Source organism: Lissotriton vulgaris, chromosome 4_1 (genome assembly GCF_964263255.1).
Source record: "Lissotriton vulgaris chromosome 4_1, aLisVul1.2, whole genome shotgun sequence".
In the NCBI taxonomy this organism is placed as follows: domain Eukaryota; kingdom Metazoa; phylum Chordata; class Amphibia; order Caudata; family Salamandridae; genus Lissotriton; species Lissotriton vulgaris.
In genome coordinates, this window is record NC_141691.1 from 1,353,216,730 (window position 1) to 1,353,244,020 (window position 27,291).

Sequence of the window (27,291 nt, forward strand, 5' to 3'; positions counted from 1 at the left end):
GAATAAAATGAACTGATTGTTAATTGTGTCTTAAACTTTGCATACATTTCTAATTATCAGATTGTAAATCATTTATAGTTGTGCGTACCTGAGTCTAGCAGGCAGTTTAGCAGGCTAGCCACCATTATCAGTTTAATAGAGTGCTTAGGTACACTCAGTCAGGCACAGCACACTGATCAAACAACAGTGTAGAACTTGGATCTAAACAGCTTAAATCCACGGAGTGCTCAGACCACCCACTTATTGATTTACGTTCCTCTGCAGCTGACATAAGTAAAAAATGCTTTTAAATGTATGTTGAGTGTGTGCTTGCAGGTGAGTGTGTGTTTATGTGAAAGAGAGAGTGTTTGTAAGTGTGAATAGACCTGTATGTGCAAGGGCGTGTGTGAGTGTAAGTCAAAGTGTATTTATGTGAGAGAGAGTGTAAGTAAGTCAAAGGGCATGTGATGTCCCTTCCGCTACCCCTTGAATTTTGATGAATTGACAACACACTGGGTGTAGTCTAAATATGTTTATAACCCACTGACAGGCACTGTTGAGAAACCCGTACTGCTTCAGACTGGGCTTCAGCACTCTCCATCAAGCCCTGTCATAGACACCCACCCACAACCTGAGCTCACTCAGACACCTGGATATGACTTGGTAATCCATATGCACTATTCAAGAGTTTTACATTACATGATAAAAACTAAAGAAACGTTTGAAAAAAGCAAATACTGTTATGGAATGCAAGATGAAGTAAAACGTCAAATGTAAACAGGGATTGCCCCAGTGACATGCATTACTTGAATTTTTTTTTACAGTCATTTTGGGAATTCAAGGTTCTTTTCTGTAGATTTAAGGACATGAATATAGAGCCAGATAGGGACCTGTTACAAAGTTGTTTTTAATAAGACCCACTCCAATTAAAGCCCTGATAGATGCCGACCAATAATAAGATTTGAAAATCACACTTTAAACATCAGCCATACACGAATTCTAATAAAAAAGCAGGCACAACTGATATATTTCTGTAATGATAGAGCAAGCATCAAAGCAAGGAGACACATCTGGATGGTCGCAAGATCGTATGAAACAACTAAAACAAAACCACCTGGATCTACCTCTGCTTTAAAGCAAAAGAAGGATTTGATAAGATTCAGATTTGGGTAAATTCGGCTAAAGGGTCATCATTACCACAAGCTTGTACTTGCCTTATATGTGGAACAACAAATTAAAGTTTAGTACACATAGTCTGCTCTTGTTACCGCCTGACTTCTCTAAGAGGATTCTGGTTTAGGCCGATCTTTATAAAACTGAATAGGAGAAGATGCTAAAATGCAATTACAGCTTGTCTACATGGATCAGGCCCACAGCGAACTGGTCAATATTTTAAATACATGGCATCTCTTATTAAGCTACTATAAATAGACAACCTATTTTATTGATTTGTGACATAATCACTTTTTATTTGTTGAACAAAGTATGGCTGCTGCCTTTACTGCTCTTATTTGGCTGTTTGTAATGATTCTATTAATCGTATGAGAAAAGTTTTAATAGTCACCTTCAGAACAACATTGGTTTAGCATCAAGTAAAATGGAAATTTCCAATACAGCAATATTGTTCCATTGTACTCATGCAGCTGAGCCAATAACTGGACAATTTAACTCAGATTTTGCCTTGAAAGTGCCATTCACCTCACATTGCACCGAAATCTCCTGATCACACTTTCAGAAATGCTTCTCAAGGTAGGTTAGCATCTACGCATTGCTTTTTAAGTCTGGATTTTGCTGAGTTGGTTCTACGACATCTGTATTCAACATTGATGGTTTTTCTGTCCTGGTCATTTGTTGTTTCTTTGTGATCAGCCTGGTGCTCCTTTTGTGCTTAAGAAGTGTTCTTGTTGCTTGGCATCTCAGCTTTCCTTATTGAAGTCTATTGAGCTGATTTTGGGCTGCTCTTTTGAGCTAATGTAAGCCAGCGAAGGTTTCTGTTGGTGGCTTCAGTCATGGCAAGCTGTAGTGCTCCCGAGGTGTCAGTAGTAATAGAGTTACTGAGCTGCAGAGATTAACTGGGGGGAGGTATTCGAAAGAATGAGGGGTGAATCCAGCCACTTACGCTTCAGGAAACTCCTGGATACAGACCTTTCGAAGCTTGAATAACAGTGCCTTGCATCTGGTTGGACTAGTACTACCCAGAAATTGTTCAGCCGGGCATTCCTGTTCGGCAATCACAGTGATCTGAAGCTTTCGTAAGGCAGCCAGAAGCACTTCTAAAACATCCATATAAGTAAATAAATAAACGAGGTTGCCTCTGTGTGACCTACAAGATGGAGAAGGCACGTACCTTTCGCTGGACGTGAAGTGGGACTCTGTCCCTTAAGTGTGCTAGCTGAGAAATCCCCCAATATTAATTCGTACATTGTAATCCGAGAACCACCACGGCATAACTTTACATGCTGGGCATGGCTAAGAGTTTAGTTTGGTAGCACCATGTTACTGTGCTCTTGTGGTTGATGTCTCTTTTGATGGGCTGCAAGATAATGAAGATTTTTCTGAATACACAAGTTGATGTCAGTGCTTTGGACAAGAACCATTGAGTTTGAATTTCCGTACAATTTGATCTCCGGTTCTCCCTGCTTTTTGATTGCTTTTGTCTGTTTGTACACAGTACTTACTGGTCGGTCTTATGCACTTGCCGGTTTGATGGTTTTCATATTGGACTGTTAGCGAGTTTGGTCAACCAGTGCTAGCCACGCTGCCCAGATTCTCAGCTTGTTGAGGGGAATTCAGTTGCACAGGCTAATGGGAGCGGGCCAGGCGAGATTATCACTGGTACGCAATATCCTTGTTCGGCGACTTCTCCAGGCGGTCACAGTCCTTTTAATCTTGTTTAGAGTCTAAAGTATCCTATCAGCGAAAGCAAATCTATCTGCAGAGATTAGTGGAAGCATTGAAGCATCCCTCTGAGGAAGGCACTAGGCCTGTTTGTGTGGCAGTATTATGTAGTCTCATATTACTTTAACTGTATCAGGCTCCTCTGTCCCAGTCAGGACAAAACGTGCCCCTGATTGTTGGACCACCTTTGGAAAGTGCCTGTTTTTGGCTTTAAAAAGCCACAGCTGAAGTAAAATTGTAAAGATTTATTTAAAAAATAAAAATAAAAAAAATGTTGGAATCAGTGCTTGATTTGCTAAAAAGTAAGTGCCAGTGCCTTTGTCAGGAGGCCACTGCTGTTTGCACCACCAATTGCCCCTCCCAGTGCTGCCAATGACAGTACTAATACAGCTGAAATTTTCCCACACTCCTATCAATGTGACAATTTAGACTATTTCAGGTCCCCCAAAGCCATAATATTGGCTTGGGCGACAGGTATTGGTCATTTTACATGTATATTGATTTTTTTTTTTGGATAAATCTTATTGATTTGACAGAAGAAACCAGCCATTCATCCCGACACCATAATAACACAGGAGTATAATCAACGTTCTGATCGACCCATTTTACAGAGACGGGTGGATGCAAAGCGATAAACATTTGAACATTCCCCGTGAGACTAAACCACCAACCACTTCCCCCAGACCCTTCGATATTTCTTAGGACAACTGCGTGCCTCATACATGGTTTTATCTTGCGTGGCAACCAAATCAACCCCGGTCCGCCAGCGTCCAACGCTTGGGGGGGTCAGGGCACTTCCAGGAGGCCGCTATTTCCCTTTTAGCCACCACCATTGCCGTAGTAAAAACAAAATTCTTGTTTCTAGACCCATCCAGCCCGTTAGTGATGCCCAGAACCGTGTGTTTTGGATCATGTGGGACTTCCCACCCCAGTATTTCGGTGAGTTCCTCCTCAATGTCCCCCCAGAACCGTGTCGGGCGTGGACAGACCCATACCATATGGAAGAAATCAGCTGGCTCATGGCCGCACCTAGTGCAAGCGAGGGTCGGGTTAAACCCTGCTCGATGGAGGCGCACAGGGGTCAGGTAGGCTGCATGTAAATAGTATAGCTGTACTATATGCAACTTGGCAGAGGTGGTGACTGTCCTGAAATGTATATTGAATTAATAAACCAACGTTATTGTCCTCATCTCTCAATTGCACAAATACCAACACCATGTGTCAGACTGTCATAAGTGCCGGTGTATAGGTCTCGCATTTGCAATAGTTGGAGGTTTTGGCATTGTACATCACAATCACAATGCCTTTTACCCAAATAAATCCAGGCTGTCAGTCCCTGAAAATGGTAACCAGTACAATAAATAGTGTTTAATAGTATTGATTTGCACTTACCTGAAACCAGTCCCGCGTCGGCGCTTCGCAGCAATAATAGGGTTGGGTGAGGGATGAATATTAAAGCAACACAGTGAAGGCCATTGGGAAATAAAAGGAACATGGAGAACGTGAGGGGAGGCAGTAGAGACAAGCACACATGGTACTAAGCTGAATTGTTACTTAGAGCTGAGTGACTGGTGCACCAGGCTCCATGGCAGCTACAATGGGAGAGAGCGACGCCCCAACCCATCAGGTAGTGCAGGAAGAAGGTTGTGTCTGCGCTGCAGCTGCATTACTTATGGAGCCTGCCAGGGTGAGCATCCTGAGCTACCCAGTGCTGTCCTGCCTACCACTGGAGCAGTGGGACCCTCGGCATGGACTGTGTCGGATGCTGCCCACCCTGCCCTTTCAGCGGTGAGGGCTCCTGCACTGCCCACTGTAAACACACACACACTCCCTAACCCTAAGGCTCGCAGATGCGCCGCTGAGGAAGGGGGAAAAGTAGAGGAAGCTCAGCGGTTGTGTAGCCGGCGTTTCGAGGGAAACAACCTTAAAACGTTACTTATGCCACACCGTAAAAAGCACAGCATCCATGAACATAAAGTAAGCAGCAATCTTGGGGTGGAGGGACACAGATGGGTGCCGAAAATCACTGACAGAGCATGAAGCGAAGCAATTTAAAAAAAAGAGTTCCCCTACAGAACAGATAAGCTAGCTAAGCATACCAAAACTGTAGCTGGCCGGTGCTGTTTTGGTAAAAACTGAAGTGAAGTGTCGCTGCCTAAACCAGTTACGAGTCAGCAAAGAAGAGCGACACTGCATTGAATGAATGGTAAGTAGCAGGCGGGACCTAAGTCCCTTACTGAAAACAGGTATTTCTTACAGCGCATGAGTGCTGCCTTGGCACGACCTAAGAATTGCTTGTCCTCCATACAGCTGTGTTTTGTTTATTTATTCAGCTGCCTCAGCTTACTTAACCTTTCAGGGGCACACTCATGACACTGTAATGCTTTTAAAGTATCTTAACTAACTAGATACTAGATACTTTATGGTGTTACTGGTGGAAGGAGGCAGTCATTAACGAACATATATTTTTAGGTCTAGCTCGACAGTGCAATTGTCACCTGATCTTTTAACCTGGACCAACATTATTCTATAGTTCTTTGCTTCCACCCAAAATACATATCTAATCCAGTGCTATCTACTTTTAATTCTTCACATCACCATGCAACATTCCTTTAAAGCCAGGCCTATTCGCATTATCCAATGCTTGTTATATATGACACAGTTATTGACCCCTCCATCTGAATACATTTTTAGCTTTTCAGGACCGACTGAAGATACGAAATATTTGCATCGAAAAACCTATTACTCAACTTTCTATCGCATTTTCCACCGCAAATCTTTGCTTGCTTATTGTATTTAATATCTGGATCCAGAGTTAAGGGTGTTTTTTTACACTCTTTTGCATGAAAACTATGCATTTAAAAAAAAAATTTGACAGACAAATGAAGCAGTGCTTGAGGCAACACATGTAGGTTGAACATGTTCTGTTGTACTGCACTGAATTTTGAGTGTCATTTCCACATGAAATGTATCCAGCGTGGGGATTACCATTTTATAAATATTTTGGTGCTACATAGAAGCTTTTATCCCTCCACCCACTAAATAAATTTCTCAATCATTACTTGGGAGATTCAATGAGGATGGTGATTCGAGTGTTGGTGAATGTTCTGGTTCGGAGGGGTCATTAACCTGGCTAATGTTTGCACTGTAGTGCTTACGGCGACTGTGGGTGTTGCTGTTATAATTCTTTTTCTGATGTTTTGTTCGATGATTTGGTCCCTGTACTGACTATTGTTGTCTCTCTTATACTGTAATGCCTTATGTGTGTGGACCCATATCTGTAACCGTCTCCACTTTGTATTTCATGGGGTATTATGTGTGTAACTGAACTTCCTGCACTGTATATTCTTTTTTTTTGTTGCGTTAATGAAAACAAATAAAATACAGTTAAAAAAAAATAAAGTTATCAATCTGCTCCAACTGCTGAATGGTGCTTGAAACCACCTTCATGGTGTTAGGTCAGGTCGTTGAGTGGATCTGAGCAGGAGCATGCCTATAGAACGCACCTCTCGATGTACTATTGTACTTCGTGTTGCTCGAGCTCTTCCTTCCTCTCTGGAGGATTGTTTGACAGCAACGAAGTGTATAATAGTTGGTGTGTGCATTTGCAGTGGCCATTTTGGAATCAGGCACATCTTCTGTTGCCTGACTCACATTCTGGGACAGGAGCAGCCTGGCCATGAGATAGCCTTATTTCTATCCAGTGCCACAGTTTCACACTTCAGTTTGCCTCTCTCCATCACACCTACTGTTTATATATGGTGCAGTGAACACAGTTGGGCAAATTGTTATTTCTATATAGCAGACCATTTAAGAAAGAAGGGCTGTTTCTGGACTGCTCCTGTGCTGATAACTGCTCAGCGCACTGCACTGTGCTGCACAGTGCATCACAATGACAGATGTCTCTTATTTCTCCCATCACTTGAGTTAAAGGCAGTTAGTAGTGCTGCCATTAAGGATTTCTACCCCCTTGGCAGTGTCTGTTCGGATATGTTTACTGGTGCCAGAGCAAGCTGATTAATGTTTGCTGAGAGCATTAAACAGACTTTGTGGAAACCACACATGTTGTCAAAGGCTTTTTACCCCCTAAGGGTTCAATTGAAATGGCAGCAGTTAAAAGAAAGTCATTCACTGCAAATGTCATACAGCACTACACAATGGAAACGAGTTTTGTTGAAATTAATAAAGAAACATTTCCAAATCCACTTTAAAAACAAGGCATTGCTAACTCATGTCCTCCTGGCGCTGCATGTTCCATTTTTAGTGACCGTCTTTCTGAGACGAGCAGTCTCCTTAAAACCATTGATGATTAAGCCTGTAATATATGTAATGTAATTAAATATAATTTATATAGTGCAACTCATGCCCAGGGGCGTCTTGGCGCTATGGAGGTCTGGATAATGGCAGTGGCAGTGTCTGCTGCGCATTGAACGAGTGCACAGGATGCCTCTAATCCTGTGTATTGAGCCAAGTTTTTAGGGCTTTTCTAAAACTAAGTAGGGAGGGGGCTGTTTTAGAGTCTGTGGTAGACTGTTCTAGAGTATTGCAGTAGAACCCCCCCCCCCCCTACAACTTACATTGTTGTCTGATTGGCAACCAATGTAGTTTCCTAATGGCATCTTAGGCCGATTCAAATTTGGGAGTTTTAAAAATGAGGCGAGCCGCAGCAGTTCTGAAAGATCTGTAATCTTTTCAAAAGATCTGATGCAAGAGTAAGGTAGAGACTGTTGCAGTAGTCCATCCTTGTGAGGACCAAGGCCATGGTTACTGTTTTTTAGAAGTTCTGGGGGCAGACATTTTTGGAATTTTTTTTTTATTAGCTTTAGGAAGAATAAAGAGGCAGCTGTAATTTTATTAACTTGGTCCTAGAATTTCACTTCGCTGTCTACCAGGAACCCCAGGTTCTTTACTTTAGTGTAGGCAGTGTGTCCAACTCTGGAGGCCACCGATCCGGTGTTCAAAGAGAGGGTTTGTTGCCGAAGATGATAACCTCAGTTTTGGATGCATTCAGTGTCAGGCAGTTGCATTCAATCCAGTTGCTAATCTTACTCATGCATAAGCTGAAGGCCGCGCCTGTGCTATTTTCACTGTTTGCTAGTGACACCACAATTTGGGTGTCGTCCGTGTAAGATGCTAAAGTAAAGCTAGAGTCTTTGATAATTGACGCAAGTGGCATAACATAGAGGTTGAACAACTTTGGACTTAATGCCGATCCCTGGGGGCTCTGCAGGGCAGGGAAAACCGATTAGAGACAAAATTGCCCATTGTCACGTTATGTAGTCAGTCTGCCAAAAATGATTTCAGGAGTTTCAACGCTGAGCCCCCAATTCCCAGGCCTTGCATACAGTCAGCCAGGATCTTATGGCTGACTGTATATGTAAGTATATTCCCATAACTCATATTCTAGGGGCGGGCCTGTAACTTCTCAAAAGAGGCAGGGGGTGCTACCACAAGAAAGCTCTATGATTGCCCTCAATTCAAAAGATTACTTTGGTTTAAAAATTATGACAAAAACAAGACTGGGTATTTCAAGCACACTAAGGAAAATTCACTCTACACAGCGATTTCTTTCTCTTATATATATATAAGATTAAATTTGCAACTATCTTTCTTTAGCAAGCCTTCTTCATTTAACTTACAAACGTTAATGGTTGCTATTTTTTATTAATTATAAAAATCCTGTCACAAGGGATGGATTTTTTTAAATTCTCAATATAGCCTGGTGAACAATTGTTTTTAGTTCTAAAGTGAGGTGAGGCGGTGGCCTTACTTCATCATTAACAGGGGGCACATAAACCCTAGCTGAATTGGCAAAACAGTACTGTTTATGTGGTGGCAAGTATCAATGATGATAACATGTTTTTATACAAAGTTTCATGCCACACTGTTGCTATTTTAGGCAGTTTAAATATCAGGTGTCGTTATGGCCCAATTTAATGTTGCTGCATTTACCAATTTTGAAACAGTGGCAGTTTTATTTGACCTTGCCAGGATATGAACCCATGACCTGCAGACACTTAGGGCGTTCAAATCACTAACCCAAAAATCTTGTCCGTTCAGGATGAGAATTTTGAGTTTATGACTGTTCTGATGTAATCTGATCAGTGTAACAGCCCACGGAAAATATTGTTATGTATCTAGCATGCAGGAAAGAAGCTACAGATGAGTGTACAGATTGGCTTTTAATGCTTTTCTTCTTCCACAGCTGTGCGCATCCCATCTTACAACACCAGCGGAGGCACCAAACCACTACCAGGCAGTGTGCCGCGCGCTGTTTGCAGAAACCATGGAGCTGCACATGTTTCTGTCCAGGATCCGGAGTGCCAAACAGGTATGTAGCCGGAATACAAAATGCTTGTTTTCTCTACTTGTGAATAATTGTCTGAAAATTGCTACAGATGTGCTGTGTGCTACTGAGCATGTCTTGGGATCTTTGCCACTTAGGCGCATAAGGCATCTCTTAGATATTAGTGTGAATGTTTTGAAATTTGGCAAATTGGTTTGATGTATCTGTGGTTAAGGTTAATGTACAAATATATATTTTAATCAAAATGGAGGAGTCACAACACTCATAACGTTACAGTTTTTTAAAATGTATGCTACAAAATCAAGATCTTAAGAGATGCTCACGACTCATGACCTAAATGTGTTCAGCCCTATAGCAGACTTCCGCTTTATTCAGAAACAACAATGCAATGGATAAAAGGAGTGAACATGTTTCGTCCTCGGGACTTTTTCAAGGCATAGTTACAATTACGAAATCCTTCATCAGTTGGACTGTTGCATTTAATGTAATCAATATCATTCACCATCACCAATAACATTACAATTATATTAACTGTAATGCACCAAAATAGAAAACAATAGCAATCACCAAAAATCCACCGTCCAAAGAAAACGGGAAGATGGCCCACAAATTTGAGACGAGTTCAATAGAAGCAGACCTCTGTGTGTGTGTTCAGTCCAGAACGTTACATTCTGAGCATGACCCACTGTGAGCCCTAAGTACCTCCACGCCATGATGTTGGGGTACCTGGGGTTGCACCAAATGACATTTTGAGTGTATTGTGAATAGTAGGCATATTTAATATTTCCACTGTAGCTTTGCCTTTTTTTTTTAGACATTTAAGCCAATGTGTGGGCTGTCTTTGCCCTTTTGAAGTATAATTTGTTTGCATTTCTACCTGTATACAAGTTCAAAATAGTCTGTGCATGTGGTTAATGTTCTGTGGCTTTAGCTATTAAGTGGTGCAGCTTAACTATGGCTCTAGTTAAGTGACACCATCGAAGGCTGATCATATAATACAGTTCAGGACGTTAGCTAACACAAGGGATTTTGACCATCTTGGACTATTGATGAGGTTTAGCTATACTAAGCGATTAACTTTAGGACTATAGTCTTTATATAATAATATTGGATTGTTGCAAAAGCGTTTGTCAGTTCACATTTGGCTAGTTTAAGCGCAGTCACCCGTAGATCTGACTGTTCTGACAGCAAGTGAAACGTTGGCAGAGAGAATGTCCTTAAAATAGATTTAGGTAATCTTATTTTATTTGGTTCCTAAAGTGGGAGGGAGCGCAGAATGGCTTGTTCTTCAACAAATAGTGCGAAGGCAATAGTAACTTAAACGTGTTTAATACTTAAGTACATAGAAGATACCACAGTTTCACTGCTGTTCAGAATTGTCTAAAACATCAAAGTCGGGTTTCTGCATTTCATGTTGTGTACACATAAATATAAGCTGAAGCTGTAACTTTGAGAAGTGCAAATAGGGGAACACAAAAAATGTGTTATCCAGGTCAAGCTCTTAACAGCACCTAAAAGTTGTGGCTAGATGCAATATCATGACCACAGCCTGTTGAAGTGATAATTCGATCATCAGAAGCTCGCCAATTTTCAAGACCGTCAGACCAGCACGTAAATAGTTCTCGGGTGAATCACGTTGCATACCAGATCCACCCAACAAAGTGCTACCTAATTGGAATTCCCCACACATCTCTGAGAACCAAAATAAAGGACACTGAATGGTCAACCAACTCACAAACTTCATAATCCTCTGAAATCCATTTGATGCCCATCACCACTCAATTGGTGCACAACCAGTCAGTTGGACGGGATGAACAATCGAGACATGGGCTTCATCCCTGGGTCCATGTACCCTTAAAATTACAGGACCGTGGGTGAGCATTCATTCCAGTTCTAGACCATCAGATCGTGATCACCTTAAGTGTATGCTGCATTGAGTAGCCTCTCAAAGATTCCCTTTAACTTTTAAGGCAATGTAATTTGCATCCAGTTACTCCATTATTTTAGAGTGGCTCCCTTATGGATCCGGCTTTCACAGTCTAGATCCAGTCAGAAAGACACTCCCCCCCCCCCGCTCCCCTCCTCCCCCGAAATAAATCTGGATTGCTCCAGTGCAAGCAGACTCACAGTAGACAAATGAGTTTGTTCTCGCACAGAGGCTTTCTAAAAGCGCACTTTTCCTCCTGCACAAAATAGCCCTTACCAGAGTCCACTCGGCCACAAAATCATGAATTTACCTTATTGAACAGCGGGGCTTTAGAACTCAGTGACCTGCATGATTCACTGAGTTCTAAAGCACATACATGATAAACCTGTAAAATATATCAAAGGCAGATTTTGAGTTTTGTTGCATTGGTAGTTATGCAGCGTTTTCCATACCTGTTGCAAGACCTAAATCACCTTCTGGATTGTCGAGTAAGTAGTGGCTCCATTTATATTCCTTATGAAGCACTTCCTAGGGCTGACAAGGTCCCACGTCACCGGGGAGCTCTTTGGGTGTATAGTTGAAAGGTAGTGGTTGTGGCTTGGCCTGTATGGGACTAACTGGGTGCAGCGAGTGAGACTTGAAGGCGGGGTGGTAATGTTGCAAATCCCAAAATTCCAGGAATTATATAGGATTCATTAAAAATAATCTGGAGATATCCTAAAGCTTCAGTGGCATCTAATATAGACTGCTTTATTCAGGATCTCAATATAAAAAGTATCATCACATTCAAATCCCGCATAGCTTTACTCTCCCTATGGGCCTGGTTAACAGAAAACTGGGGATCTCCTATTATTGTAAGTAACTTCCTCTAGTGCTGAATAAAACAAACTGAGGCAAATCAGATGCGAAGACCTTCTAACATAATTTCTGCTAATGATTTCTGGCAATACGTGGAATATCTCTGGGATTCACACACATTAGAGAGACCCGGAAGCACTAGAGGAACTGTACCATACACTGCTTTTGGAGACATTGGTGTTGCTGACATAAGCTGGTGGTGGTTGAGGGAAACATGAATTATTTTCTTGCAAGGTACTGGAAAGGTTATGCCACACCTGTTAAATTATAGTTTTTGTCAAGGCGCACCTGGTTGCAGTTGTAGTAATAAAGCTATAGTAAAGCACTTTATTGGATTAAAAATGTAGCTTGGGCAACCTTAGGGGTGCCCTTGAAGGTTGAGAGTTGCTAATTCCACCGCCTGCCTGAGTGCTGTGATTGCTAGGTACGCGGTATGATTACTTCTTAAATTATACCTTGTTCTAACCGCCCACGGTACCTTTCGCACACGGCCAAGGATAATGTACCCATATCCAGTGATGGAGATCTGATTTGACCATTATTTAAGGACAAAGGTGCCTTGAAATAAGACATTCCCTCTCCCTGGACTGTCCACGAACCCCCGCTTGCTGTGGTGATCCATGCATAGAAAGTTTCTAGCCTTATTTTGCTGTTGCTGTTTTTTTTTTTAATTGCTAGTTTTGCAAAAGATTATGCTCCGGCACCACCACTTGTTGATGGTCGCAGCACCACCATACACAATCCTTTGTACATCACACTCTAATTAATGCGTTCCCGCCTCTCTACACCTGCTGCGCAGCTGCAGTCAAACCTGAGCTGTGCTTCTGTAGCAGTCCCAGGCAGGGGAAGACGCAGACTGAGATGCGCCTGCTGGAACGCGCTAAGTTTGGAAGAGTACATTTGGTTCGTGTATTGGTGGAGGTTTGAGGTCTCAAACTGGCGTGGATGGTAGAGCTGTGAGACTTGCGCTGTATTTTCTGGTATATTTGTTTAGTCAGTGTTCTTGGTATGTGTAGTGGCTTGTTGGCCAGCATCTCATGAAGTCTCTTGCCAGTAAAATGTAGTTAATTGGAAAGGGGGGGGGGGTCTGTATGTGGAAGGTAGGGCATTTTGTGGAGGCTCAAGGCCTCCTGCGGTCACAGCTTTGTTTCCTGATAATAATCTGTTGTAACCTTACCTTCATGCCTCGTCTTCGATGTAACAGGCTGCCTTGTTTTTAATTTTAGAAAGTGATTGAGTACTTGCAAACGTTTAACAAATAGCAGAATACATGTTTTTATTAACTTTTCAAGAAACCTCCATCTGTGGTATAGGGAATATTTTTTCGGCAAGTCCTGGGTTAGAGTAACCCGCCAGGTCGCTATCCATGAACAGGCTTTCAGGAGCCTCTTCATAGATTAATTAAATAGGTATTGGCAAAGCCAATAGGTCTTGCCTTTGAGACCTATAGGTTTTTTAAAATTATTTTTAGCCGTGCTGTACAGCATCACTGAAGCCGTGCAGCATGGCTAAAAGCAATAAAAGGTGATATGGTACATCGGTCAGATAATTTTTGTAGGTGTGCATGTCTACAAAATGATGCAAGCAGGGTCGAGAAACAGAGTGCCAGGGTTGGGTGGAAAGCAACATGGGAGAAAGACTCGGAAGAAACATGTGAGAGAGAAGGGGGGCACGGGTGGGGTAAAAAATCTTGGATGGCGGGGTTGGTGGGGCAAGCAATGGGGCGGGCAGAAGCAACCTGAAGAGCGGGCGTATGGAGGAGAAGCAACGTGCAATAGAGAGCCACATGGAGTGGAGCACAGGGAGAGCAAATAGTTAGTCAGAGAAACGTGGAGCAGGTAGGAGAGAAGCACATGGGCAAGAAAGGAATGTGTGGAAGAAGCATGTGACGACAAGCACATCACAGAGGGGGCTGGGAGAAGCACACAGTGAGAGAGCACGACACCGCATGCGGAGGGTGGTCATGAAAAGTCATGAGCAGGATAGCTGGAAAACGCATTCATTCTCATGGAGTGCCAAAGTCTAAGAAAAGAATAAGTCCCTAAAACTTATATACGGAAGCACTCAATTAAAGGGACAATGATCTGAGGAGGATGGACAAGGCAAACCATCAAATAGGAAGCCAGCAAATGAGAGTAACAGGAAAGGCAAGTATTTTTGTTTCCCCAAAAGTCTAAAATTGCATATTAATCGGTTTTATCAAAATTATACAATTTGTGACCTCTTCCCCTGTATAATAAAATGTTTTCCCCACATAAAGAAATGCCTCCCACTGAACTCGCAGAAGATATTGGGGGTGTTTTGAAGGCACTTTATACTGTAAAGAGACACTTCCTCCAGTTCTTTTTTTTTTGTTTTTTTTGTTTAGTAATTGTACTTGCACATATAGGGTGAGATATGCCATAGTAAATAAATGTGTAAGATGGGAACAATTTTGGGAGGCGGCCCAACTGCTATCGCTATGAAATTTCTTTTGGTTGTGGAAGTAAGACATCTGCTAACCTGGCAAATTTTACAGTGTTGCTAGTGGAATTTCACTGAGAATTTCATAGATCTTTATTCCGCTCACAAATTATTATTTTTTTAACCTGTATGTGATGTCTGTGGTCTGAACAAGTATTGTAAATTTGCCCCAGTGGTGTCACTGCTTTACAACTAGTTTTGTATGAGATCTATTTTCCGCTCTCATAGTTGTGAAATTTATATGCCACCTTCTACTCCCCGTAAAGCGCTTTGGTGCCTCGTCAGAGGAAGTAAGCACTATATAAATGCAATTACATTACAATACAATCAAAGCACGAATATAGCGAACTACTTTGGTGACGTAAAAGACACACTACTGTTGTCCTTGAGGCCACCATGGAATACATCTCCTTTGACAACCTATTACAAGATTGTTTCTATGTTCAGCAGGTTAGACAAATATTGTCCTCCTTTTATCCTAGCATACAATCATTTCGGCAGATGCAAGTTTTTTTTATCCTGTCTGTTATTTTTTAAGGGACGAATAGTCACCACCCTCTCTAATCCGCAGGCCGAAATGGCTTGTAAATCCCACAGCAGCACAGATGTTCAGTAGCATTTCTTGAGACCCCGCCAGATTAATTCTGTGGCAGTTCTGCGAAATGACCTCGATTGTCTGCATGTCCGATACCCGAGAGCGCACAATTTACCTATCAGGGTTTTCATTAAAGCCCTTAGGCTCGTGTGGCTAATGAGTGTTTTAGTTTGACATAAAATAGTATTTTAGGCAATCGAGGGAGAGCGAATCCGACGATTGCGAGTAGAATTAGAGAGGAGGGGATTTCTGAATAGTTCATGACATGAGTTTGCACCACTTCCTTGACACTGGGAGCGAAGTTGCGTGTTGTGTCTATGGGTCTCGCAGGACATAATAGGCCTGCAGTCCTGGACAGCATGTTGAAAGTTAAATGGAAGACAGGCCTGTAATTACTTTCGATCATTTAAGTTAGTTAAAGGGACTTTAAAATAAACCGCTTTTTTAATTTTCATTAAGTTAATCCATATAAGGGACTACTCACAAGAGCAAATTTGCTTGTAAACATAAATGTATGACCAAATTCACCTCAATTACGAATGCCAGGAATTTACAGAGGAATACCAGGTAGGCGTAAGCTCATTCATGGGTGCGTAGATTTCCACCAGATTTCCATTTGCACCAGTAAAGCCCACTTAAGGAGTGGTTTAAAGGGCATTGTGGGTATTTAAAGGCATGGTTATCCGTGAAAGTTTGTGAAAGTCCACAAGTTGAACCAGTCCCACAAATGCCCACATGTGGGAATGCACTCTAGTCCTCTGTGGGCATTCACAAGCTCGTCACATTTCCCTTTCCATCCTGGAAAGAGCCTTAGTTTTACTTCAGTGAAGGATTGGTGTAAATCGCTTTCCAGTGTGGCATTGATAATGGATCCCCCCATACATTTAGTGGGATTTCTCACTGACACAAGAAAAACCCTGTGGAGGAAGCATTTTTTCAAAATGTATATTTGCACAGGGGACTCCATTCCCCATGCGGAGTTATCCACCTCGAAAATCATGGGATTTTTTCCCTGCGGATTCAAACTGAATGTGTTATTACATACAGTACTAAAACGACACTCAGGCCTAGATTTAAATATCCAAGTGTATTTTTACTAATTTGTGAATAGGCCCCATTATGCTAAATAAATTATGCAAGGTTATAATCTTGTGCAGGTATCGAATTTCGCAGCACAGTGAAATGCAACTCTTAAAAAGTGAATACTTGAAGCAATTTAATTTTTTAAAAATGTAGCAGTTTTCTTTTTTTATAGAGCTGGTACGATGATGGTCGGCGGGTGCCTTCGCCATCAAGTAGTGCGTCGCTCGGAACCTGGTCCTCATTGCTCTTAAAAGGTGTAGCAGGTCCCTCCCCACGCTGCACAGCACCACCTGTGTGTCGCTGCCCCTGAACTCGCTGCTGCAGCTGGTATAAGTTCAAGGCTGCTGCTCTTGCGCTCCCTCTGCCCCTTTTGTACTGATTGCTTGGTTATTGTGCCCTGTACCTTCTGTTTTCCCCTGGTAGCCCTGCCGTAATTGTACTGTCTTATTTTCCTCTTTAGTGTTGTTTTCCGCCTTTTTCTTCATTCTGTACTGTTGTTGTGCTTCTGTGCCCTTGCCGTCTGTTTTCCCCCACCCGCTCTGCCCGCTCGCTTTTCCTGCCTCTGCGTCCCCTGCAGCCCCACCCCCCTGCTCCCGCCCCCATTCACTGCACCGTTCCTGCCTTCCAGCTGCTCCTCCCTCCCTCCTTCCCTTCTATGGTGGCCGCTGCACCGCCGCGCCGCTGGCGCACCGGAGGCGTGCCTAAGTCAAGCCCATCTGCGCCCGTCCGCGCTTGGACCGCGCCCAGCGCCAGACCACCTGGCTTCCGCGAATGCCACGACGCCTGACACCGCTACGATGCCAGCACCCTCCACACACTCAACATCGGTCGACCACACACCTGATACCTGGCCGCCCCGAAATGCACACAAGGACCCTTCTCCTGCCGGAAATCCAGCTTCACCAGCATCCGATCCACAAATCCACCCACCGGGAAAGACCGCAACCACCCCAGATGCCTTCTTCTCAACACCCCCTCTGCCCACAAACACGCCGTTGAACTCTGGGACCTACTCGACTCAACCTCCCCAGAAGTCGCCTTCCTGACGGAGACCTGGCTGAACCCCTCTTCGGCACCCGACATCGCCATAGCCATCCCAGACGGCTACAAGATCACCCGTAGAGACCACACCAACGGAGTAGGAGGAGGAGTCGCCATTGTCCACAGGAACACTCTTAAGAGTCTTGACCAACACCGACAACCTCTGCACCGCCGAACACCTGCACTTCCAGATCCACATCGATCCCAACACCACCCTCAGAGGAACCGTCGTCTACAGACACCCCAAGACCCCAACCACAGTTCAGCGACTCCATCGCCGACTTAGTCAGTACACACGCCCTCGCCTCCACAGATTACATCCTTCTCGGGGACCTGAACTTCCACCTCGAGAACAACAACGACAACAACTCCACCGATCCCAACACCGCCGCCCGCAACCTCAGACAATGGATCGACGACTGCGCCAACACCCTCCCCCGATCAAGAAACCCTCCAACAGACACACCAGCAAGAAAGCCTGCTGGTTCACGGAGGGCCTCCAAGCAAACCTGCCGAAAGCTAGAGAAGCTATGGCACCGTGAATAGACACCAGACAGTTACGCAGCTCACAAGAAAGCCACCCGCAGACACAATCACCTCATCAGATCCGCCAAAAGGGCCTCCTTCAAAGACCGCCTAGACAATAACGCACACAACAGTAAAGAGCTCTTCAACGTCGTGAAGGAACTCTCCAACCCCAGCTCCAACACCATCCCACCTTCGCAAGACCTGTGCGACTCCCTGGCCACCTTCTTCCATCACAAGATCGCAGACATCCACGACAGCTTCACTGTCACGACCGACCCGAGAGCCACTGAGACCTCCATCCCCAGGGCCACCATCCGCACCGAACCTCTGCTCTCCTGTACCAACATAAACAAAGACGACACCATCCAAATCACGAACACCATCCACTCCAGATCTCCGTCAGACCCATGCCCACACCACATCTTCAACAAAGCCAGCACCCCCATTGCACCCTATCTCCGGAAAGCCATCAACATCTCCCCTCGAGACAGCAACCTTCCCGGAGAGCTGTAAGCACGCCGAGATTAACGCCCTACTCAAAAAACCCAAGGCTGACCCTAAGGACCTTAAGAACTTCCGGCCCATCTTCCTGCTCCCGTTCCCCGCGAACGTCATCGAGAAGGCCGTCAACAGACAACTGACCCGCTACCGCGAGGAGAACAGCATCCTGGACCCGTCCCAGTCCCCTTTCCGTAACAACCACCGTACCGAAACTGCCTCCATCGCCGCCACCGATGACATCAGGGCCCTGCTGGACAATGGAGAAATCGCAGCCGTCATCCTCCTGGACCTATCAGCTGCCTTCGACCCTGTCTGCCACCACACCCTATGCACACGCCTCCACAATGCTGGGATCCGAGACAAAGCCCTGGACTGGACCACCTCCTTCATCTCCGGCAGAACCCAGAGAGTCCGCGTCCCCCCTTTCCGCTCCGAAGCCACCAAGATCATCTGCGGCATACCCCAGGGCTCATCCCTCAGCCTGACATTGTTCATCATCTACATGGCACCGCTTGCCCACGTCGCCCGATTGCACAACCTCAACATCCTCTCCTACGCCGACAATACCCAGCTAATCCTCTCCCTCATCAAAGACCCCCTCACCGCCAAAACCAACCTCCACAAAGGAATGAAAGCCATCACTGAGTGGCTGAAGAACAGCCGACTGAAGCTAAACCCGGACAAGAATGAAGTCCTCATCCTCGGCTCCCCCCCGGACGACTCCTTGTGGCCGACCGCACTAAGCACAGCTCCAACACCCACTGACCACGCATGCAACATGAGGTTCATCCTTGACTCTACCCTCTCCATGACAAAGCAGGTCAACGCCGTCTCATCCTCCTGCTTCAACACCCTCCGCATGCTCCGCAAGATCTACAGGTGGATCCCCACCGAAACAAGAAGGGTCGCCCAGGCACTTGTCAGCAGCAGGTTGGACTACGAAAACGCCCTCTACGCAGGAACCCCGGCCAAACTCCTGAAACCACTTCAACACATTCAAAACACCTCTGCATGCCTGATCCTCGACAACCCTCGCCGCAGTCACATCACACCCCACCTGAGAGACCTGCACTGGCTCCCTGTCAACAAGAGGATCACCTTCAAGCTCCTCACCCATGCACAAAAAGCACTCTACAAAACCGGACCAGCATACCTCAACAGACGACAAGGCTTCTACACCCCCAACCGCCAGCTCTGCTCTGCCGACCTCGCCACCGTCCCCCGCATCCGAAGAGCAACCTCCGGCTGCAGATCGTTCTCCCACCTCGCCGTCAAGACCTGGAACACCCTGCCCATCCCCCTAGGGCAGACCCAGGACCTGCTAACCTTCAGAAGACTCCTCAACACCTGGCTATTCGAGAAGTAGCAGCAACCCCCCCCCCCCCCCCCCCCGCTCCTTGAGACCCTCACAGGTGAGTAGTGCGCTTTACAAATGTTCTGATTGATTGATTGGTTTAAGTGGACGGTGTTGCCTTTTAAAGGTGTGTCGTTTTAAAACACAATTTTGAAAATACTACCCTTTTAAGTTGAGCCACTACATCAATATTTGTTTTTTCTTCTTCGCTTTTTAGGTTTTGCGTTAGCCAAGACCTTTGGATTTCACTTAAAATATATATGTAATATACTTACAATGCTTTCAACCAGCTTCTTTCTTCCATTGGTCCGTTGTGTCATTCACATATGCTTCTGCTCGCTGCAGTATGGGGCAGTGAGTACGTCCACTTCATCCACTGACTAACTGTAGTGTGAGTAATGGCATTCAGACCATTCACACGGAACACATCCACAAAGTAGTTCCCCTGCGTGCCAGGGCTTCTATGACGATGTGTGTTTTTTTTAGACCCAAACCTGTATTTGCCTTTAGATGGTATTTTGTTATATGGCTGAGGCCCAGCAGCTCGCCCAACAATAAAGGTTTATAGAAACCATGACAAAACAAACATTGACAAAGCCAAAACACTGTCAGCTGACTCAAGATCAGTTTGCATCGCCAATGCTTGTTTCTTTGTATTACCAATAATAACCTGCTAAAGTAACTTGTAGAAGTAGACGTGCACATAATTTTCTTGGAAAACAGTGCTATAATTATTTTCCTATGTCGCCATAGTGTCATGGCTCTCAGATAGTTCTTTATTTAACAACTTCTAAAATTATAATTATTTTTAAAAAAATCCTCTATTTTCCTAAAAGGCATTGTGGCTGGTTTAAATTAATAAATAAGAACAAGAAAAAACCGTGTCAGATGTTGTTTTGTCAGTGCATAATCCACAGGATCAAGTCTACAAATAAACACCTTTGCAGTTTATGCACAGGTTGTCATGATGTGTAAGAATTTATTGTTGTTTTTTAACGGTTCGAACATGAAACCTGTCTACACCACAACAGGGACAAATTCAGATTGACACACCATGTACCGGCTGAACTCTTGCTGTGTATTCTTACACAAGTCAAATGCAAAAGACGTGACATGACATTTGACAGCAGATAGCCGGAGAAAGAGAAAAACGTTGTCCTCTTTAAAATCCGTTTTAGCACTGTTTTTCTGCAAAATATTGCCTCTTCATTTGAGGACATGATTACTTGGTGTGCCGTTTGTTTTTCTGGGATTCCGTCATAGCGCCGTGGCAAGGGAAGTTGACCTTTATTCTTGGATAGCAGGATTCAAAATGTATCTGTAATTGCAAATTATATTTAAATAGCGCTTATTGCCCCTGACGATGTACTCCCATTCAAGTCCACATACTAACTTGTGTTTGCGACCACGGCACACACACCTGCTATTGTTAATGATCGCATTAAAGCATCACTGGTCTTAAAATGGCGGAACGAAGAATGCTGAACGCGTTATCAATAATAACAGAGCAGACTAGTTAATTATGGTTTTAAAGCACCTACCTTGTTGTGTTTTTCACTACAGGTCTCCGGCAGGGACGCTTGTGGGCAACTTAGGTGGTTTTCTGTAGGGGTATCTGCTGGTGGTGTCACTGGAGCACCAGGCCTGCAAAGTCAACTTTATTTTCCTCTCTGAGATTTTGAGTAAATCTTTACTTTAAGTACCTCATTATTATGATTGTTCTATTTCTGGCACCTGAGCATTTCTCTACCTGCCGAAATAGCTTGAAAAAAAAGAAAATGTACTCTCTTCTTTATTGGTGCCCCATCTGTTTGTATATGTTCTAAATTCACCAGTAAGGACTCTAACCCTCGAGAGACTTGATAGCTAATATGTCAAGGTCCTCATTGGACACAACATGGCATAAAAGCCCTGTGGAACCCTTTTCTAAATGTGGAAGGCACTTTGTAGCTTGTAGCTCACAGGCCTCAGTCACAGCATATAGCTAGGCGGGTTGAGTGTTTGCTTCAAGCATAGGCGACAGGGGTACTTTATTTATTGGCCTAGAAAGTGTAATAGTTTTCTTTCTAGGTTTATATTTTTCACATTATATAGAACATTGAGTATTAACGATTTTTATGTGGAATTCTTTACGTAAATAATGAAGTTGTATATTTGTAGTTTAAATGAGTTTAATATATGGTTTAGAGCTGGGTTTATTATTATTTTAAAAAAAATATTTTTATTAGTTTCAAAACGAAGAAAGTAATAGACATATCGGGTGCCATACATTCAGACCTAATAAAACGGCGAACAGATGTAAATACAGGATGGATACTAAGCAGTGAGGAGATGGCTGAGACGCCTACGCCAATGTATGAGAAACAGGATGTGCCACAGTACAATATACGATTCACATTAAGCGCAAGCTCACAGAGTCTGCCCACCCATAAAATCAGGATAATAGGAGAAGCATGAGCACCAGATACTGGAATACCAACAAAGTCAGGATGTTCCACCAATTATATTTATAAAAGGAAAGTGAAAGAGTGTGAAGAAAAAGAAACCATTAAAACAAAAAAGAACACAAAACAATAAACCCATCCCCCCCACCCTCACCCCTGCATAAGGCTGTTGCCTAACCCCAACTAGCCGTGTGCCTGTCGCCCCAACTAACTAAATACTAAAAGTAGAAAATGGAGGAGGGCATCTTCATACATGCCCCCGGTCTCCGCTCCCCCCGCCAAAGCCAAGAATCCCCAGACTAAGGTCTCAAAATCTATTTAGCTGCAAATACGTAGCGCAACAGGGGAAACTCCAAACACCGCCCAACCTCCCGAGCGCATCGTGGTTGCAAACCCCGTGTCCAGTAATACTCGATGGCAAACTCAATCACACAGTCTCATCCTTGACCCTTCCGATCAAACATGTGCGCCCCTTCCAGACAAACTGTTGCTTCCTCAGGATAGTCAATGCACAAAAAAGCTGCAGCAAAGTTCAAACCAAGACGAAGCAGAGAGATGAAAGTGTTGAGAACTCCGCTAAGACCAAAAACTCCCCACACAGTCATGGATTCCCAAAGTTGTTTCATCTGCCATCTTAGCGGTACCGATGTATAGGGGAGTGACGCAGTTCCAAACCAACAACAGTTCCCATCAAAAGTCTCCGGAAAGGGAGCATCAGGTAGTCCTGCCATAGTCAACACCAATCGTAGGCCTGACAATCCAATTGCGGCATCAAGTATGCTCTCAGCACCCAACACACTGGTCAAAGGCTCCAACGTCTCCCATAGTACGGGGTCTGCTTCCTCAATCGAAGTGGCCATCTTGGGTATCTCGAGTCGTTTCGTTTCTTGTAGTGGACCAGGGTCCGGTCCCATCCGCCCAGTTCCAGACAAAGACACTATCATTTTGTGGATGCAGGCTTCAACGCAAACATGAAGTGACCTTATGGCTGCCAAAACCGTTCGTAGTGACGGGTCACTCTCAGTCCGCTCCACAACGTCTCGCTCAGCTTCGGTCAAATTTGCGTCCCCAGAGAGCCCGGTCTCCCCGGTGGGAATAGGTGGATGCGGAACGGACGGTTTCAGAGGGGGACTTATCGTTGGGCACTATAACAATCCGAACTCAGCCACCGCCGGCGGAGATCCCAACCCAGCGAACACCGGCAGGGCCCCAACCGGGCCACCGGGCCAGGGACCCCCGTCTGCTACTCCAATTGTATGTCGTCACCCCTCCTTCAATATTCACCAATTCAGCCAGCCATCGTCAACTTCGGTCCAAGGAAAAATGTTCCACCTTGGTAGACCGGACCCTGTCACACAACTACAGCCGATGTTGTTCAACTGAAACCCGGCAGGGTCAGTACTCGAGACCCCGGCTTCCAGGCTGGTCTAGGCCGCAAACTGCCACACGACGTATCTTTGTCTACCAAACTGGTAGAAATCTCGGGATTGCACCGTTATGCTCCAGTCCGGTTCATACACACGGAGGCAGGGCGCAAAAAAAGGATAATTAACAGGATCTTCTGGCAGGAGTCGGAGGTCGGCGGAGCCGGGAGTTTACGCGGCCATCTTGTTTGCTTGCGTAGCTCCTCCCCAGAGCTGGGTTTATTAACATGTTTTGATTATGCCACAATTTAGTGAAGCTGCCATAATAGTTAAAATGGACGAGGTTTTTAGGTCTCGCCTAAGCAGTGCGCATGCACTGCATAGGAGACCTTTAGCCGTTGTACAGCTCTTTTTCAAAGCACATACTTGTGCTTGTGGCGGCATACGCCATGCGGGAGTGTGCAGCGGCGCGCCACAAGCATGAGTATGTGCTTTGAAAAAGAGCAGGCTGCTCGTGCACGCATACACGCACGCACCACTCCCGGGCAGGAAACACACAATTGCGGCCGCGGGACAGCGCTTGTGTTTTAGCGCTTGTGTTAATTGCATGCTTCATGCTAGTGTCAGTTCTCAAAGTACATCTGGGTCGACCCCACCCCCACCCGCTGTCTGTGTCGTGCCCCCACCACCACCCACCCATCGCTCTTGGTTTTCTAACATACCACTTGTGAGCTCCATTTCCATTAACGCGTGCACACCACCCTGCATTTTTTATCGCTTTGTCTTTTATCGCCATCTCTTTCCCTCCGGCCCCCCTCTCATGTCGGTCCCTTCTCCCTCTCTCTTCTCCTGTCTCCATATTTCTCCTGTCTCTCTCTCTCTGGATCTCTTGGTCTTTCTTGTTCACTTGCTCTCTTTCACCCTGTGCTCTTCCTGAGCTGTATCAAGACATCATCTTTCCCCCCAGAACTGTCATTGAAACAGTCTTATAACACAAGTTACGCTGCAGCATCTAGCTAGCAACACTTTGTTGCACAACCAACTCAACCCTTCACTTTTATAATATCAGTCAAGAGCAGGCTGCAGCACACACACGATTCAGAAAAGGGGGTGGTGATGAACAGAGGGTCTGAATTAAGCAGACCACTCTTACCCAGTCCAAAGATCAGGGCTTGATCCATCACCGTTATTTAACTCACTGCACCATCCCAGCTCAGAACCTGGCTATATGCAAATCAGTCTGTCCCTGGCCCAGTGCATCATGGGGACAGGGCAGACTAAACTACCAAGCCAATTTTTCACCAGAAAGGAGACAAGCTACCAGGGACCGGTTTCTGGCATTTCAGCCGTCTTCGGCCCGGCTTGCTTGAATCCTGATGGTGCAGTGAGAAAGGGACTCATGTCGGAGTATACCCTGCCACACCTATAGTGGCCAAAAACGATTCAGAAAAGCCAGGTTCTGAGCTGGGATGGTGCAGTGAGCTAAAAAACGGTGATGGATCAAGCCCTGATCTTTGGACTGGGTAAGAGTGGTCTGCTTAATTCAGACACTCTGTTCATCACCACCCCCTTTTCTGAATCATTTTGTCCACCATAAGCGTGGAAGGGTATACTCAGATGTGAGTCCCTTGCTCATTGCACCATCAGGATTCAAGCAAGCCGGGCCGACGACGGCTGAAATGCCAGAAACCGGTCCCCGGTAGCTTGTTTCCTTCCCAGTATAAGAATTGGCTTGGTAGTTTGGTTTGCCCTGTTCCCATCATGCACTGGGACAGGAACAGACTAATTTGCATGTGGCCAGGTTCTGAGCTGGGATGGTGCAGTGAGCTAAAAAACGGTGATGGATCAAGCCCTGATCTTTGGACTGGGTAAGAGTGGTCTGCTTAATTCAGACACTTTGTTCATCACCACCCCCTTTTCTGCAGCACACACACAGCAGTTATTCAGGCTGTGGAAGGAACCGGCCTTAATACAGGCTACAGTGACCACCGACTCCTGACGGCAACGTGTGATGTGTCTTTGGTTCGGCGATCATTCACCCCCAAGTTTTTCTTCCCAGCAGTGCTGTAGAAAGCTACCAAACTCAAGACAACCAACGTACCAAAAATAATAGGCATAACATGATTCTAAATGTCATGTCAGAAGGGGCAAAAGAGATGACTGCCACAAAAAACAAGCATTGGCATACCCAACAGGTCCCACTTTTGGGACCTTTTAAGTATTTAGTTATGCAGCACAATATTCTTGGTGCAACAACTGTTGCATGGCTAAACACTTAAAAGGTCCCAAAGGCGAGACCTATTGGCTATGCTAATGCTTGTTGTCTCTGTGTCTTCACTCCTGGCTTCACCGCTCCCATCAGGTCCCCCTGCGTATCTTCTGTCCCCACAGGCTCCACAGAAGCAAAGACCACTGATGTGAAGTGTTTGTGATTAACAACCATACAATGGTCCATTAAAACGAAGCTTCTAGTACACTAGGAAGGTTGTAACATTAAAGGTGTTTTTTTTCTGTGTTTCTGTGGCAAAGTTCGTTTTGCACATTCATGGATAGTATTTGTTAGCTGTTCCAAACTATTCCGGCAGACTGTATCACTGGTGAGTGTTCTTCTTACTTAGGAAATTAGATAGTGCGAACATATAATTCCATTTATGTAGTGTACTATGATTTGTCTAAACAAATGTTACATGAATGGTGCCATGGTGAATCTGTGATTACAGCTCATTTTCTATGCAGGAACTGTGTATAAGAACCCGATACATTTTGGGGGTGAGACAGATTTTCCTTGCACACTTCACATTCTATTGGAGATGCTGTCTAACTTTTTCCTTGATTTTGTGGCTCATTTGAGATTTATGTTGATTAATTGACTTTGGCTATTCTGTATAACTCCGCAACTTGGAGCCTTTGTGGCTTTTATTTTGTACCACTTGATTTTGAGGTTTTTGTAATAAAACTCTTTAAATTGACCCTGATCTAAAACTCAGTTGAGTGGTCTTTGACTTATTATGTTGATCTGCTAAACTGATATTGGGTGGGGTTTTCTCTTGTGCAAGACCAACCCGGAATGGAACCTCCTGAGGTAAATGGATATATTTTGAAAATATTGGTGTGCCATTATTATTAGGGTAGAATCCGAAATATTGGGGTCTCGGATTCCGCATCTGCTAAAGAAAGGCTGAGATATTACTCGTGACCAACAGAGCTCCCATAGCATGGCACTGAACCCTCCTGCTCCCTTTAAAGCATTCATTAGTTATGGATTAATTCCATCGTTTACTGCAGTTAGCATGCTCTATTTGGAATGTGCCAAAAATAGAGGGTGTAACCACGCTGTGCAGATGCAAAGAAAAGGAGGGCGCTAAACATTTATCTTGCCTGTGGCACCAAAGTACTGTATCACTGACACATAGAGCACAACGAGGAGACTTTCTGTCCTCCTTGGACTGGAGTAAGCATGAATGAGTGCGCTCCCCCCTCATCAGTCAAGGTAAGGGTGATGGTGCTGGCCTTTAAAACAGTTGGACGGTTTCCTTGCGAAATCTGTCTGGCGACATTGGCCCTGGATCGAAACAACAAGCAAGTGCCTGCTTTTCTACTGCTCGAACAATGTTTGGAAGTGTTTGAGCGTGCTGCAGACAACCAATTAACATTAGTCAGTGGCCAGAAGCAATATGTACTTTCATAGCGAAGTCATAATAGAAAGGAAAATAACGTTATCAGATTCAAAGTTCTCTAAAACCCACCTGTTCATCTTGGTACATAGAGAGTAAAAATTCATACACTAACTCAGTGATCGGCCATTGTAACTGATGTTCCAAATTGCTGATCAGAGACCCACGACTGGCTATGCCTCTGTCAATGATGGTTCCCTAGGACTTCATTGGTCTCCTTCAAGGCTTTGTCCCAATTTTTTGGCACGTATGGGCATGGTTTCATAACCACAGGA

The 27,291-nt window shown here is 44.6% G+C and overlaps 1 protein-coding gene across 5 annotated transcripts in view; it reads left to right on the plus strand.

Annotated features, from left to right (window-relative positions):
* Positions 1-27,291, plus strand: part of SPIRE1 (spire type actin nucleation factor 1) — a 543,573-nt gene that overhangs the window by 338,880 nt on the left and 177,402 nt on the right. For all 5 annotated transcript variants that reach the window (XM_086965582.1, XM_086965585.1, XM_086965586.1 and 2 more), the window contains exon 4: positions 9,083-9,208. In XM_086965582.1, coding sequence (XP_086821708.1) covers positions 9,083-9,208 — 126 coding nt within the window. The remainder of the gene's footprint in view (positions 1-9,082; positions 9,209-27,291) is intronic.